This window comes from Lithobates pipiens, unplaced genomic scaffold (genome assembly GCF_037356315.1).
Source record: "Lithobates pipiens isolate NorthernLeopardFrog02 unplaced genomic scaffold, aLitPip1_a1.2 Scaffold_30, whole genome shotgun sequence".
Classification (NCBI taxonomy): Eukaryota; Metazoa; Chordata; class Amphibia; order Anura; family Ranidae; genus Lithobates; species Lithobates pipiens.
This window is the reverse complement of record NW_027507791.1, coordinates 113,414,865-113,431,292: the sequence shown is the minus strand read 5'-3', so window position 1 is coordinate 113,431,292 and position 16,428 is coordinate 113,414,865. Positions and strand designations below refer to the sequence as shown.

The following is a 16,428-nucleotide window of genomic DNA, read 5'->3' as shown; positions in this document are numbered from 1 at the left end:
AAGATCAGGCATGATCAAGGTGATGCGGCCGCAGTCCATGTGATGAAAAATGAATGCGTCAGGAAAATGCTGCAATGCCAAAACACCAGTGGCTCAGATGTATCTGACACCACTGTCCATTGGGGGGGGGGGATGTGGACACCGCCAGATCACTGAACCTGAGAGCAGTGAACCTGCCTTCCCCGGCTACCTCTCCTTTCTGGAACCATTTAACTGGTATAACAGGTAAATAACGTAGCAACTATATTATTGTTCTATTGTTCTATGCATAGCCTACTAGCTCATTATGAATAACTTACATGAGAACAAAGCCCCCGAAGCGGTCCTCCGTCTTCATGTTCGCCGCTGCCATGGATCCCGAAGTGACTTTCGGCTGTGATTCGCCAGAGCAGCGATGACGTCACTCCGGCGCATGCGCACAGGAGCCGACACTCGCGGCATATCGCCATGGTCTGCGGCCTGCCCAGTGCGCCTGCGCGCCGCTGTATACGGCACATGCGCCGTAGACAGCAGTGGCTGTCTTTTGGTAAATATCTCCTAAACTGTATAGGTTTAGGAGATATTTCTTGGACCTACAGGTAAGCCTTAATCTAGGCTTACCCGTAGGTCAAAGTGGTTTGTAAGGGTTTACAACCACTTTAAGCACATCTGTATGTATCCCAAAGCAAATAAGCACGTATGTATGTAGTCCTAGGCAAACAAGCACATATGTATACCGTTTAATGCAACTAAGCACATACGTATACAGTTTACTGTAAGCACATATGTATACAGTTTAAACCAAGCATTTATGTATGCAGTATGAATGAAAACCTGCTAGTGTACGTTTAACCAATATGTATTTATGGAGGCATGTGTTTATGGAAGCATGTAGGTATGTGTTTAAGCAAATAGGTGTTTAGGCAAAAACATGAACGCGCATGTCCATGCAAACATGCACTTACTTAATAGGTGCCCATGGAGACCCGCATTTATGGAATAAGCAAGCATGCGTTTATGAAACGTGTTTGTGCAACATATGTTATGACACACGCATCTATGCAAACATGTATCAACGCAAACATGTATATCTATCTATGCAACATGCATACGCACTCATGCTTATAAAAACCTGCGTTTACGCAACGTGTCCACGCAGAGATGGACTGTCGTGGCCAGCCTCAGGAGGCTGCATGCTGAGCGCCCCCTGTTTGAGCGTGGGGGGCCATGGGGCGGGGCCCTCTGTGACCACGTGCCTATGCAGGCTTGTGTTCTATGCAAGTAAGCAAGTATGTATACTAAGCTACACATACTCAACTGGGCCCATACTAGTTATAGTCAGGATTAGCAAGTACACAGGCATCCAATGCAGCCTCTATGCTGCTTCAACACCTGTGCGACCTGTCCTGCGACTTGGGACTGCAAGGTCGCCTGAGAAGTCACACCCCATGATTTCCAATGAGTACCCTTCACATTCGTGCGCCCTCAACCCGCATTAAAGTCGCGGCCAAAATGCGTGACTTTCAAATCGCACAAGTGTGAAAAGGAGCCCAAAACTGAGCTACTGCAGACCCAATGTATTTTATCCTGGAGACACAACTCCAGCAAGTACACCAATGCCCATGTTCTTCCAAACATGTGCTTATGTCACATGTATGTATGCAACATCTATGCAAAACATGTGTTAACTGAAGCATGCGTTTAGGCAACAAGCTTTCAAGCATGTATACTATGCTGTACTTGGCCCCATACTAGTTTTTACTAGCTTAGCACATGTGCATGCCACGCGGCCTTTTCCTGCTTCAGCTTAAAAGTAAGCTCCTGTAGACTAAATGCATGTTATTCTGAAGTTTCAAGTATGCACCTGTTCAACTGCACCAGGCCCCATACTATTTTGTGCCAAATGCACAGTGTTCTGGAGACCCAACACTTTAAAGTGCACTGCTAGGGATGTATCGACTTTCAGTTGTACAGGCCCCCTGGATTAAGCAGTAAGCAGTATATAATCATGACTTGTCTGGCCACATATTTCTCCCATCGTAAGTACTCACACCTCACTAGTAAAGATGAGCTCAGGCGTGCTTGGATACTCGCTGTGCAGAGCCCACCAGGAAGTCGGTGCAGCGCTGCACTAATCACAGGCAGTGAGACATTGCCCGATCTCTGCAGCCGCGCATCGGGGCAATGTCTCGCCTGTGATTAGCGCAGCACTGCGTCGACTTCCTGGCGGGCTCTGCACGTGGAGCATGCAAACACGCCTGAGCTCATCCTTACTCGCTAGTATCCCCTGGACTTGTATAGCACCCTGCAGGAAAGCACCTTGGTCAGAACAAACACTGTGCAAGTTTCCATTACGCAGGGTCCAGCGCCATAAGGCTGCATTACAGGTAAAACCTCAAAGAATCTTTGAGGCTCAGGTACCATCCATTTTGGCTGACAGTTTTTTCTAATGGATCCGATTGAAGTCCATGATTTCTAATAGAACTGTCCAGACCTCCAAGTATGCTCCATCCACCTAACAGACACTGGCGAAAAAACTGAGGTACTTCCTGTGTAGGAGGGGTTATATAGGGGAGGACTTCTTATTTGATTGATTTACCAGTGTCCATTCACTAATAGGTGGCGTATAACCCAGTTAGTTATTATGGCTGCTCTTTGTCCCGTGATGTACGATAAAGAAAAATACACTGCATTAAACCTTATTTTAAAGTGGTGCTCATGTGACCGGCTGGCTGCCTCTCTTCTCCTCCTGGATAACAGCGGGGGATGCTTTGCTGTCAGATCGAGAGTGGAGAGAGGCGACCGTAAGCACCGAGCTGAGCTATAAAATAAGCTATAAAATAAGGTAAATAGCAGTGTATTTTATAAAAAACAAACACACCGGGGCACATCATTTAATATAACAGAGGGGATTGTAGCACCAACACTTTAAAATACAACTAAAGGCACCACGTAAGACAGTCTAAACAAGTCCCAAATCCAGTTACTATATAATGCACAAAACTCATAAAGTAAACAAAAAACTTCCTTTACCTTCCTTGACTGAGCTAAATCCTCCTTCATTTGTGTCTCACACGCTTCCCCTCCTAGACACTTCAGCTCACAATTAGTGTGTTTCAGTAATTATACATGATAAGCTAAAGGCCCATAAATCAGCAGTGACAATGCTGATAGCAACCCTTTCTTCATTCCACTGTATTACTCAAATAGGCACAGTCTACATGAAAGTGGCAACTCTGCTCCAAATTCAGAAGCAGTGCAATATCGTTGCCACACCAAGGGAATCTGCATTAGGTGGACTTCATTGGCAGGATAAACAGCTATTTGGATAAAGAAAACCAAGTGCAGATTAATTTACAATCATAATGAAGTGCTGCAGCACATATATATATATATATATATATATATAAAATATATATACAGTACGGAAGACCATAGCTCAACCTGAAGGTAAGTTACATAATAGCGTTAGTAGCTCACTGACTGCTTTCACCTTTTCACTATAACTGCCCTTTAAAGAGGCTCTGTCACTGGTGAGGGGCGTTGTACTGTTGCAGATACAAAGTGCTGCAGGTGGGTGCTTGCACATAACTGCAGTAGCCTCACAGCTTCCCTGTCATAGCTGAATATAACAATATGAAAAAAAAGCATGTGAAATTCACATCGAATTAGGCCTCATTCAAATGAGCGTTGACACCCGTGCCGTGGCAAAATGTCTAAATATTTCCCAAATAGGCCAAAAATTGTCAATAAACCAGCAGGTGTTCACACATTTTTTTTGGTTACACAAAGCCACAGGTTTTATTGTGCAGCATTAAGCATGAGCTCAGGCATGTTTGCAACCCACACGTGCAGAGCCCGCCAGGAAGTCGGCACTGCACAGCGCAAATCACAGGCAGTGAGAGATTTTCCCAATCCATGGCTGCAGAGATCGAGAAATGTCTCCTTAAAATTAGCACTTTTGATTATTCACGTTCGTGTCCCATAGACTTTAACGGTGTTCACACAAATTTTTTGCCTGTTCGCATGTTCTGCTGCGAACCGAACCAGGGCGTGTTCGGCTCATCCTTACTCCTTAGCATGGATTTAATGCTTTGCTAACTGCTATGCATCAACCCATATACATAAGATTATTCATCCTTACCTGCACTGTCAGGAGGCTTCAAGTTAGCAAGGGCAACGATTTGGTGACCTGCCATGACACACTGCATCATATTGTAGCAACTGTCCTTTCCGCCACTAAAAAAAGATTTACACAATGTATGGGTCAGACAGTTGGAAACTTTGTGCAGAATCATACAGGTGGTGATGTCTCATTTTCCAGAACAAAAACCATTACCTGAGACACTTACAATTCACCAAAAATGCAGAGGCAGGCCTTTAAACAGTCCATTTTTTCTGGCGACTCTGGCCTCCAGGTGCCGCAGCCCACTGAAGTCTATTAGGATGCAAGGTCTGCACGGACACAGCCACTCATCCTAATGTCACAGGCGTGCAGGAGCCACCCACCTGCACTTATATGCCTGTCACATTATGACAAACAGCTGTGTCCATGCAGCCGCTGCATTCTAATAGATTCCTGCACACAGAACCTGGAAGCTAAAGATGCCAGAAAAACTGACCAGTTTACAGTAGACCATCTCAGCATCTGTGTGATTGAGGCCTTAAAGTGTCTGGCACAATATAGAGTATGGGATTTCATATCAGCTGTGCCCAGTTTTGCCACAAAGAGTTAATCCAGCTCTGAGCAATCCTCATATCTTTTTTTCAGTGAAATAAAACGGACAAACAGTGAAATCTTTGTCCGTTCTTCCCCCTTGCTGTGATTGGCAGGTGATTTACATCTCTTGTGCACTAGCCTAAGACATGCATTCTTTTTTAATTCCCTCCCACTCCTTTCTTCAGCAGCTCTGCAAGGATTGGCTCTTCCACACCTCAGCATGATTTGGCATGCTGAAGTCATGTGGGGACTTTTCTGGGTTTTGACTGGATGTTAGTGATCATAGCAGAAGTTCAGTGTAAGAAATACACAGGAGAAAATGCATGTTGATAAGGGGAGTGTAGAGGTGGGCGGGGAGTCTACTGACATCACGACTCCACCCACTGAGCCCTGGAAAACAGGCCCACCCACATAATCTGCAGTTTTTCAGGTCTCATAGCAGACAGAGGGGATACATTTGGCAGATAAGTATACATGCAGGAGGCATGTATATCCTCCTAGATAATCAATATTGCAGTCGTTTAGAAAGGATGAGAGTGGGTTTACATCCACTTTAAGGACCCCTAATATCTGTATGCTGATACTAATACATGTAATTATAATATTTAGAATCTAATGGGGAGCCGCAGCTATACTTTTGTAACGTACAAGTACATGAACATTTGGCGTTTGAGAAATACATTGGCCACGTATACGAGTCACGCATCACTTGAATGGAAGGCTGTCAGCAGCACCTTTGGCTCTATGGGTGATGGAAAGCACAGGAAAGTTTACACTCGGCATATAAAATGCCTATAAATCTCTATGTGCAACCCTTAAAAAAAAAATGTTTCAACTGCTGAAGCCCCCTGGCAGTCATAATTCCCAAGCCCCCGTCATTGTCAGTTTTGCTGGACGACTGGGTCTGTGTAAATCCTGGGTTTGTATATTGCACAACATTTGCATACATGTTTAGGAAATCTACATTTTGAATAATAAATACACTAAATATTTTTATTGCATCCAAATCACAATAACCATTTCAATGACGTACAAAAGATAAGACAGTGCCGAGTTATTAAATACCAAATAGTGTGTAACCTCAAAATTGTGCGCACTCGTAGAACCATGAAAAATGATGACACTCAAATTTGTTAATAAAGGAAAATATAAAAAAAAAACTGTGCTTTCTTATTAGTTTAAAGTTTAACATAAATTATGGATAAATTATTTTTATACATCTGGTGTGTGTGGAAATACCTACAAAGTGCTGCATAACAGCTTTTTATGTATGCCTTTGTATCTTGTCTGTGTGAGTGGCTCTTTTAATGTTTTTTTAGGACTTTTTTTTTTTTTTTTTATACATAATACTTTTTTAAATTGAACTTTTATTGCACAAAATAAAAATCAGACACACATTATTTGTTCAGATGCAGTGCACCACAATGTACAGCCATGTTTTGGCTGGAGTTATTGGAGGGATTTTATATATGTAACACACATACACTCACCGGCCACTTTATTAGGTACACGTGTTCAATTGCTTGGTAACACAAATTGCTAATCAGCCAATCACATGGCATCAGCTCAATGCATTTAGGCATCTAAACGTGGTAAAGACGACTTGCTGAAGCTCAAACCGAGCATCAGAATGAGGAAGAAAGGGGATTTAACCACTTCAGCCCCAGAGGATTTTACCCCCTTCCTGGCCAGAGCACTTTTTGCGATACGGCACTACGCCGCTTTAACTGACAATTGCACAGTCCTGCGACGTTGTACCCAAACAAAATTGACTCCTTTTTTTCCCACAAATAGAGCATTCTTTTGGGGGTATTTGATCGCCTCTGAGGTTTTTATTTTTTTTTAAACAAAAAAAGAGCGTCAATTTTTGAAAAAAAAAAAACGCAATATTTTTTAGTTTTTGCTTCAATAAATATCCCCAAAAAATATATAAAAAAATATTTTTCTCCTCAGTATTTTTGGTAAAAAAAAAAAAAAATGGCAATAAGCATATATTGATTGGTTTGCGCAAAATTTATAGCATCTACAAAATATGGGGATTGTATTATGGCATTTTTATTTAAACATTTTTTTTTATATTGGAAATGGCGGCAATCTGCGATTTTTTTTCGGGACTGCGACATTATGGCGCACACATCGGCCATTTTTGACACTATTTTGGGACCATTGTCATTTATACAGCGATCAATGCTATAAAAATGCATTGATTACTCTGTAAATGACACTGGCAGTGAAGGGATTAACCACTAAGGGGCAGTGAAGGGGTTAAGTGTATCGTAGGGAGTTCGACTTCAACACACAGGACAGCAGTCACTCGATGAGAGAGAGAGCTGTAACCACTGTCCTGTCACTAGGCAGAACGGGGATATGCTTTGTTTACAAAAGCATCTCCCCGTTCTTCCTCTCCGTGACACGATCGTGGGCACCTGGCAGACATCGAGTCCACGGGACCCACGCCTGCGACACCGCTTCTTAAAGGGGACATACCTGTACACCCTTTTGCCAACGTACATTGGCATGCGCTGGTCGGCAAGTGGTTTAAAAAACTTCTGATCTACTGGGATTTTCATAATCAATCATCTCTAGGGTTTACAGGGAATGGCCTGAAAAAGAGAAAATGTCCAGTAAGTGGAGGTTGTGTGGAGGAAAATGCTTTGTTGATATCAGAGGTCAGAGGAGAATGGGCAGACTGGTTAGAGATGATAGAAAGGCAACAGTAACTCAAATAACCACGCATTACAACCAAGGTATGCAGAATACCATCTCTGAATGCACAACACATCAAACCTTGAAGCAGATGGGCTACAGTAGCAGAAGACCGCACCAGATGCCACTCCTGTCTGCTAAGAACAGGAAACTGAGACTACAATTCACACAAGCTCACCAAAATTGGACAATAGAAGATTGGAAAAACGGTGCCTGCTCTGAGGAGTCTCGATTTCAGCTGCGACATTCAGATGGTCGGGTCAGAATTTGGTGTAAACAACATGAAATCATGGATCCATTCTGCCTTGTATCAAGGGTTCAGCCTGGTGTTGTAATGATGTGGGGGATATTTTGTTGGCAAGCTTTGGGCCCCTTAGTACCAATTGAGCATTATTTAAACGCCGCGGCCTACCTGAGTATTGTTGCTGACCATATCCATCCCTTTATGACTACAGTGTATCCATCTTCTGGATAATGCACACAGCTCAAATAATCTCACCACTAGTTTCTTGAACATGACAATGGTCTCCACAGTCACCAGATCTCAATCCAATAGAGCACCTTTGGGATGTGGTAGGAGATTTGCATCATGAATGTGCAGCCGAAAAATCTGCAGCAACTGCGTAATGCTATCATGTCAATATAGCCCAATATCTCTGTGGAATGTTTCCAACATCTTGTTGAAACGATACCATGAAGATTTAAGGCTGTTCTGAAGGCAAAGGGGGGGTCCAACCCAGTACTAGTAAGGTGTACCTAATAAAAGTGGCCTGTAAGTGTACGCAGGCTGGCCATACACCCTGCTATCTGATTAGATTAGGTCTACCAACAACTATGTATTAGGCCTCATTCGCATGAGTGTATACACCCGTGCGAAGGGCCAACTTCACCAACGTGGGATGCACAGGTGGTCCCTTGTGCAAGGAAGTAGGAGTGTGTAAGTGAGCATTCCTTGGAGTCTCATGGGGGTAGCCCATCAGCTCCCTCTTGTCTACCCCCACCTCCCCAAATTTTTGCGATCACTACCCATTTCCACTGGCCCAACACTGTGATGGGCTGCCTCCTTGCACAATAAAGTGTTCTTATGCAAGCTAAAGTAGGCCTTAGACTGCGTGTCGAGCTAAAGTGTCAGATCTCCATGCCCATTCAGAAAGGCCAGCTTTCAGCCATAGAAAATGTAAAGCAGGGGTGTCCAACCAGTGGCCTGTGTAGCCTTCTGATGTGGCCCACAACCTCTTGCTCCGGGGTGGCTGGTTAGTAAGCTCAGATTGTGGGTTGCCGATCCGTTGTCCCAGAGCATTAGTGTTGTAAATGAAGCCACTGGTAGAGGAAGCAAGCGGCTGTGGAGCAGAGCCACATAATCCAATGCTTCCTGTATACAGTGGGGACAGAAAGTATTCAGACCACCTTAAACGTTTCACTCTTTATTATATTGCTAATATCATTTAAGTAATTTTTTTTCCTCATTAATGTACACACAGCACCCCATATTGACAGAAAAACACAGAGTTGTTGACATTTTTGAAGATTTATTAAAAAATAAAAACTGAAATATCACATGGTCCTAAGTATTCAGACCCTTGCTCAGTATTTAGTAGAAGCACCCTTTTGATCTAATACAGCCATGAGTCTTTTTGGGAAAGATGCAACAAGTGTTTCACACCTGGATTTGGGGATTCTCTGCATTCTTCCTTGCAGATCCTCTTCTGTTCTGTCAGGTTGGATGGTAAACATTGGTGGACAGCCATTATTAGGTCTCTCCAGAGATGGGCAATTGGGTTTAAGTCAGGGCTCTGGCCGGGTCATTCAAGAACAGTCATGGAGTTGTTGTGAAGCCACTCCTTCATTATTTTAGCTGGGTGCTTAGGGTCATTGTTTTGTTGGAAGGTAAACCTTCGGCTCAGTCTGGGGTCCTGAGCACTCTGGAGAAGGTTTTTGTCCAAGATATCCCTGTACTTGGCCGCATTCATCTTTCCATCGATTGCAACCAGTCATCCTGCCCCTGCAGCTGAAAAACACCCCCACAGCATGATGCTGCCACCACCATGCTTCACTGTTGGGACTGTATTGGACAGGTGATGAGCAGTACCAGGTTTTCTCCACACAAACCACTTAGAATTAAGGCCAAAAAATTCTACCTTGGTCTCATCAGACCAAAGAATCTTATTTCTCACCATCTTGGAGTCCTTCAGGTGTTTTTTTTTTTAGCAAACTCCATGCAGGCTTTCATGTGTCTTGCACTGAAGAGGGGCTTCCGTCGGGCCACTCTGGCATAAAGTCCTGACTGGAGGAGGGCTGCAGTGATGGTTGACTTTCTACAAATTTCTCCCGACTGCATCTCTGGAGCTCAGCCACAGTGATCTTTGGGTTCTTATTTACCTCTCTCACCAAGGCTCTTCTCCCCCGATAGCTCGGTTTGGCTGGGCGGCCAGCTCTAGGAAGGGTTCTGGTTGTCCCAAACGTCTTCCATTTAAGGATTATGGAGGCCAGTGTGCTCTTGGGAACCTTAAGTGCAGCAGAATTTTTTTGTAACCTTGGCCAGATCTGTGCCTTGCCACAATTCTGTCTCTGAGCTCTTCAGGCAGTTCCTTTGACCTCATGATTCTGATTTGCTCTGACATGCACTGTAAACTGTAAGGTCTTATATAGACCAGTGTGTGGCTTTCCTAATCAAGTCCAATTATAATATAATCGAACACAACTGGACTCAAATGAAGGTGTAGAACCATCTCAAGGATGATCAGCACCTGAGTTAAATATATGAGTGTCACAGCAAAGGGTCTGAATACTTAGGACCATGTGATATTTCAGTTTTTATTTTTTTAATAAATCAGCAAAAATTTTAACAATTCTGCGTTTTTCTGTCAATATGGGGTGCTGTGTGTACATTAATGAGGAAAAAAATGAATTTAAATGATTTTAGCAAATGGCTGCAATATAACAAAGAGTGAAAAATTTAAGGGGGTCTGAATAATTTTCGTCCCCACTGTAGCACCAGCTCCTGTCACAGGTGGTGTGATAAGGATCAGCTCTGGCGTGTTCGCATGCTCCACGTGCAGAGCCTGCCAGGAAGTCTGCGCTGCGCTAATCACAGGCAGTGAGACATTGCCCTGATGCGCCATTGCAGCGATCGGGAAATTTCTCGCTACCTGTGATTAGCTCAGCGCTGCGCCGACTTCCTGGCTGGCTCTGCACGTGGAGCATGCGAACACGCCTGAGCTCATCTCTATGGAATGATACCAAATGTACTCTGCCTGGGACAGCAACAGCTGGCGATACCTGAATGGAAGACTGTTAACCACTTGTCGACCGCCGCATGCCGATGTATGTCCTTACTTTGGGGACGGATATCGTAGTTATGGCAGCAGTTAGCTGCCATAACCCCGGTATCCCCGTGTTCAGCCAGCAGTAGGCTACAAGATAAAAGTGGTCTCTGCGGTGGATTTGCCGCAAGATCACTTTTATCATTGGTGGGAGTGGAGCCCCACTGCGATCCTCTGTCCTCCGCCGTTTACCGGAACCGTCGACAGCAGCGGAGGAGATCGCGTCTGTCCCCTGGGCTGACATGGAAACGAGTGAGGGGAAGATGGCCCCCACCTGTCTTCATGACACTGCAGCGTGGAAGCAATCTCAAAACATCACTCCCACCCATAGCTATTAAAGCACCCTGAGTTAAAAATGTCAAAGCATCACATCAGGGGCATGTGTACAGCCCTGTCTGGCTGTATTGGTACAATCTGAGGAGGGAGGGGTGTTGTCAGCAAAACTGTGGCTCAGCCGCCTAATTTTACTAATCCCCCTGGATTATTGGATATATATATTGGGTAATGCCGGCCATCATTCCACACAGAAGATGAGCACCACTGGACAAACAAATCCATGGCACCATTTAACCACTTAACAACCGCCCTATAGCCGAATGATGGCTACAGGGCGGTTTCTTAACTCTGGGAGGCCGTCATATGACGTCCACCCAGAATTCCGTGCGCACTCAAGAGCATCCGTGACCGCCGGGTCCATCACGGATCACGGTAAACGGCCGCTCATAGCGGCTGTTTACCACGTCATCGCTCCGTCAAATGACGGAGTGATCACTTGTAAACAAACCGGCGTCATGTTATGACGCCGGTTCCTCCCTCCCCCTCTCTGTACCAATCGGAACAGCGGAGGGGGAAGAGATCGGTGTCAGCAGCGATGTGGGCTGCATCTGCAGTGCCCACATCGCTGCTCACCGAAAATTAACCCCTCAATTCCCTGCCAATACTCTGCAATACCCTGCCATTACTCTGCAATACCCTGCAATACTCTGCAATACTCTGCAATACTCTGCATTACCCTGCATTACCCTGCAACACTCTGCATTACCCTGCAACACTCTGCATTACCCTGCAACACTCTGCATTACCCTGCAACACTCTGCATTACCCTGCAACACTCTGCATTACCCTGCAACACTCTGCATTACCCTGCAACACTCTGCATTACCCTGCAACACTCTGCATTACCCTGCAACACTCTGCATTACCCTGCAATACTCTGCATTACACTGCCATTACTCTGCAATACCCTGCAATACTCTGCAATACTCTGCAATACTCTGCAATACCCTGCAACGCTCTGCAAAACCCGCCAATACCCTGCAACACTCTGCAATGCTCTGCAACACCCACCAATACCCTGCAACACTCTGCAACACCCGCCAATACCGTGCAACACTCTGCAATGCTCTGCAACACCCACCAATACCCTGCAACACTCTGCAATGCTCTGCAACACCCGCCAATACCGTGCAACACTCTGCAATGCTCTGCAACACCCTCCAATATCCTGCAATGCTCTGCAACGCAATACTCTGCAACGCCATACTCTGAGATACCCAGCCATACTCTGAGATACCCAGCCATATTCTGAGATACCCAGCCATACCCAGCCATAGTCGGTGATACCCTGCAATACCCAGCCATAGACACCCCCCCCCCCCCCTAACGCCGCCCTACGGTGCTTATACCGACTCGCCAATACGATCAAATCCAGAATCTTTTTTTTTTTCAGGCTTCCCAGCTTAGAGGTGAGATGCGGGGTCTTATTGACCCCATATCTCACCGTAAAGAGGACCTGTCATGCCATATTCCTATTACAAGGGATGTTTACATTCCTTGTAATAGGAATAAAAGTGATCAAAAAATTTATTTTTGGGGAAAAAATGTCAAACTAAAATAAATAAAGTAAAATGAACAATAAAAAAATTTATATGAACATTATAAAAAAATTTATATGAACATTATAAATTTATGTCCCCATGTGCTCGCATGCAGAAGCGAACGCATACGTAAGTCCCGCCCACATATGAAAACGGTGTTCAAACCACACATGTGAGGTATCACTGCGAACGTTAGAGCGAGAGCAATAATTCTAGCCCTAGACCTCCTCTGTAACTCAAAACATATAACCAGTAAAAAAAAATTAAATCGTCGCCTTTGGGGATTTTTAAGTAGCGACATTTGGCGCCATTCCACGAGCCTGTGCAATTTTGAAGAGTGACATGTTAGGTATCTATTTACTCGGTGTAACTTCATCTTTCACATTATGCAAAAATTGGGCTAACTTTACTGTGTTTTTTTTTTAAGCACAAAACTGTTTTTTTTCCCAAAAAAAGCATTCGAAAAATTGCTGCGCAAATACCGTGCGAGATAAAAAGTTGCAACGACCACCATTGTATTCTCCAGGGTGTTTGCTAAAAAAACATATATATATAATGTTTTGGGATTCTATGTAATTTTCTAGCAAATAAATGATGATTTTTACATGTAGGAGAGAAATGTCAGAATTGTCCTGGGTGCTCCAGAACGCCTGATGGCGCTCCCTGCATGTTGGGCCTCTGTATGTGGCCACACTGTGTAAAAGTCTCACACATGTGGTATCGCCATACTCGGGAGTAATAGCAGAATGTGTTTTGGGGTGTAATTTGTGGTATGCATATGCTGTGTGAGAAATAAACTGATAATATGACAATTTTGTGAAAAAAAAAAAAAGTAAAAAAAATCTTGATTTTGCAAAGAATTGTGGGAAAAAATGACAACTTCAAAAAACTCATCATGCCTCTTACTAATTCCCTTGGAATGTCTTCTTTACAAATAGGGGTCATTTGGGGGGTATTTGTACTTTTATGGCATGTTAGGGTCTCAAGAATTGAAATAGGCCGTCAGTACTTCAGGTGTGATCAATTTTCAGATATTGGCGCCATAGCTTGTGGACTCTCTAACTTTCACAAAGACCAAATAATATCCACCAATTTGTACTTATTTTTACCAAAGATATGTAGTAGTATAAATTTTGGCCAAAATTTATGAAGAAAAAATTACTAATTTGCTAAATTTTATAACAGAAACAAAGAAAAATTCATTTTTTTACAGAATTTTCGGTATTTTTTCTTTTATAGCACAAAAAATAAAAACCCAGCGGTGATTAAATACCGCCAAAAGAAAGCTCCATTTGTGTGAAAAAAGGACAAAAATTTCATATAGGTCCAGTGTTGCATGACGAGTAATTGTCATTCAAAATGTGAGAGCACCGAAAGCTGAAAATTGGTCTGGTTATTAAGGGTGTTTAAGTGCCCAGTGGTTAAAAAATATCTGCAATTCTAGTACAACCAAAAGAAAAAAAAAACTCAGAAATATGACAACAAACCATTCAAACCGGCCACAGAACTACAAATGTAGACATGCACGTGATTTGCTATTTTTGAGATTTTACTGACTATTCATTTGTATTCTATACCTCTCTGCGGAATCATTACTAATTTTTTTGTTAAGTGTAACTGAAGGAATTTTTTTTTAGATAGAATGGAGAGGGATTAGAACCCCAGTCCGGTGTTATTGCTGTCTGTGCCCCCCGTTTGGAAGCTTCACCCTCTCTATGTGTCCTGTTTACCATTATCACTGAAAGTGAAATCCCAAATTTTGAGTAGGCATGAGAACAATAATAGAGGGTAAATCATCCAATGGGGACACTAGTTTTGATGATGCTGGTGACACCCTTTGGAGGGATTTCCGCACACTTCCTGTTTGGCTATGGGACGGGAAGTTAAGAGCAATCTCCCCTATGGGACACAGATGGCAAAACAAACTGACAGGGGTTATAACCCTCGTTTTGCCTTTACACTTTAAATAATGCTGTTAGAATTAGTGAACGCACTCGTTGTGCACGAGCTGACAATTCACCACAGTAAACACTTTCCTGTCTGCAGGATTTGCCCGGTTTGATACGTATTAGTGAAATTGGCAACGCCTGTTCATATTATTTGATCATTTATTCCATCACCTTTAATGATTTAATACCTGAGGGGGTTGCAGCATGAGGTGTTATCACTGTAGTAATGTAAGGAGTGTTGGAATGAATGTGGAATACAAGCAGTCTACATGAAGTAATGAGATGCGAGTGTCATACAATAGAAAGCTCCTGAGTATGTGGACTCTCAGCTCACACAGCAGACAGCCAGCCTGCTCGCATTCATAATGTCACTGCTCATCCTAATGTATCACCTGATTAGAGCAACCACCTTCATTGTGGGAACAGGTCCTCTTCAATGATGCGCGGCTCTGCTTCTGCTAACCAGGAAGTGACCGGACATGTGGCTCTGTGTATCAGGACCCCAAACACTTAGGTGACTACAGCAATGCCTGTACAGAGAGCAGCAGGCAGACCGAGAACAGCTCAGTGTAGCCTGTGAGAGATCACAGCCGTCTTATGACTGGCAAACAGCAAGTGTTTACTTCTGTTATATTTTATACAACACAAAGTATACAGTATATACAACTATTATATATAAATGAATGGGTGCCACAACATTGCAATGTGTACACAGCATACACTGACAGGGAAGAGTGTTTAAAAAAAAAAGGGGCCCAGATTCATTCACTGACATGGTTAATTCTTAACAATGTAGCACTGCACACAAACGAGATTTGTATCATTTCTTTCACACAATAAGAGCTTATTTTTGGTGGTATTTAATCATCACTAGATTTTTTGCTAAACAAATGTAAATACGCCGACAATTTTCTTAAAAAAATAAACATTTTTCATTGTTTGTTATAAAATTTAGCAAACAGGTATTTTTTCTCTTTCACTCATGGACACTAATGAGGCTGCACTGATAGGTGACACTGACAGGTGACACTGATGAAGAGGCACTGATTGGCAGCACTGATAAGCACTGATAGGCAACACTGGTGGGCATTGATGGGGCTGCACTGATGAGCACTGATAGGTGTCACTGATGAGGAGGCACTGATAGGCAATACTGGGGGGCACTGCTAAGGCTGCACTGATAGGCGGCACTGATGGGCTCTGATAGGTGGCAATGATAGGAGACACTGATTGGCAGCACTGGTAGGCACAGATTGGCAGCACTGTTGGGACTGCACTGATAATCAGGACACTTATAGTGCAGTGTAGTTATACAAAGAAGCGTGTGGGCAGGTAGGTTTCTTAACCGCTTCACATGCGCACTATAGCCGAATGACGGCTACAGGGCAGACCTACCTTGCCGGGAGGGACGTCCCCCCATGCTTGAGCGGCCTGTGGCCCCCCCCCGGTGCACTCTGTGATCAGCGAGTCTATGAGACACACTGGATCACAAATCAGAGTAAGGGGTCGGGATCGGGCAATGACAGCCGATCATGTTGGGTGGGGGAAAAAAAGGTGATCACTGGTGGCTGTCAGAGGGACATCAGTCCCAATCAAGGAGAGCAGCCGCTAGCTCATCTGTGCCCACCTGTGCCACCTGCCAGTGCCACCTACCAGTGCCCACAATGCCACCCATCAGTGCCCACAGTGCCACCTATCAATGTCCCCAATCAGTGCCTCATTAACAGTGCTGCCCATCAGTGTCACCTACCAGTGCCCATCAGTTCCATCTATCAGTGGTACCTATCAGTAACAAAAAAAGAAAGAATAGAATAGTGCTGCGCTGTACAAGTAAAGTGCAGAAGTGGAAAGGGTATTAAACCACACTACCAAGA

General features: G+C 43.9%; 1 protein-coding gene across 4 annotated transcripts in view; it reads right to left on the bottom strand.

The window, feature by feature from the left end:
• Positions 1-15,074, bottom strand: part of DPH6 (diphthamine biosynthesis 6) — a 186,876-nt gene extending 171,802 nt beyond the window's left edge. For 2 of the 4 annotated variants that reach the window (XM_077464771.1, XM_077464775.1), the window contains exons 1-2: positions 14,947-15,074; positions 4,124-4,218 (exon numbers count right to left, since the gene is read on the bottom strand). In XM_077464771.1, coding sequence (XP_077320897.1) covers positions 4,124-4,218; positions 14,947-14,969 — 118 coding nt within the window. In that variant the 5' untranslated portion in view covers positions 14,970-15,074. The remainder of the gene's footprint in view (positions 1-4,123; positions 4,219-14,946) is intronic. The other 2 variants (XM_077464772.1, XM_077464773.1) reach the window with 2 other exon arrangements.
• Between the last annotated feature and the right edge of the window lie 1,354 nt (positions 15,075-16,428).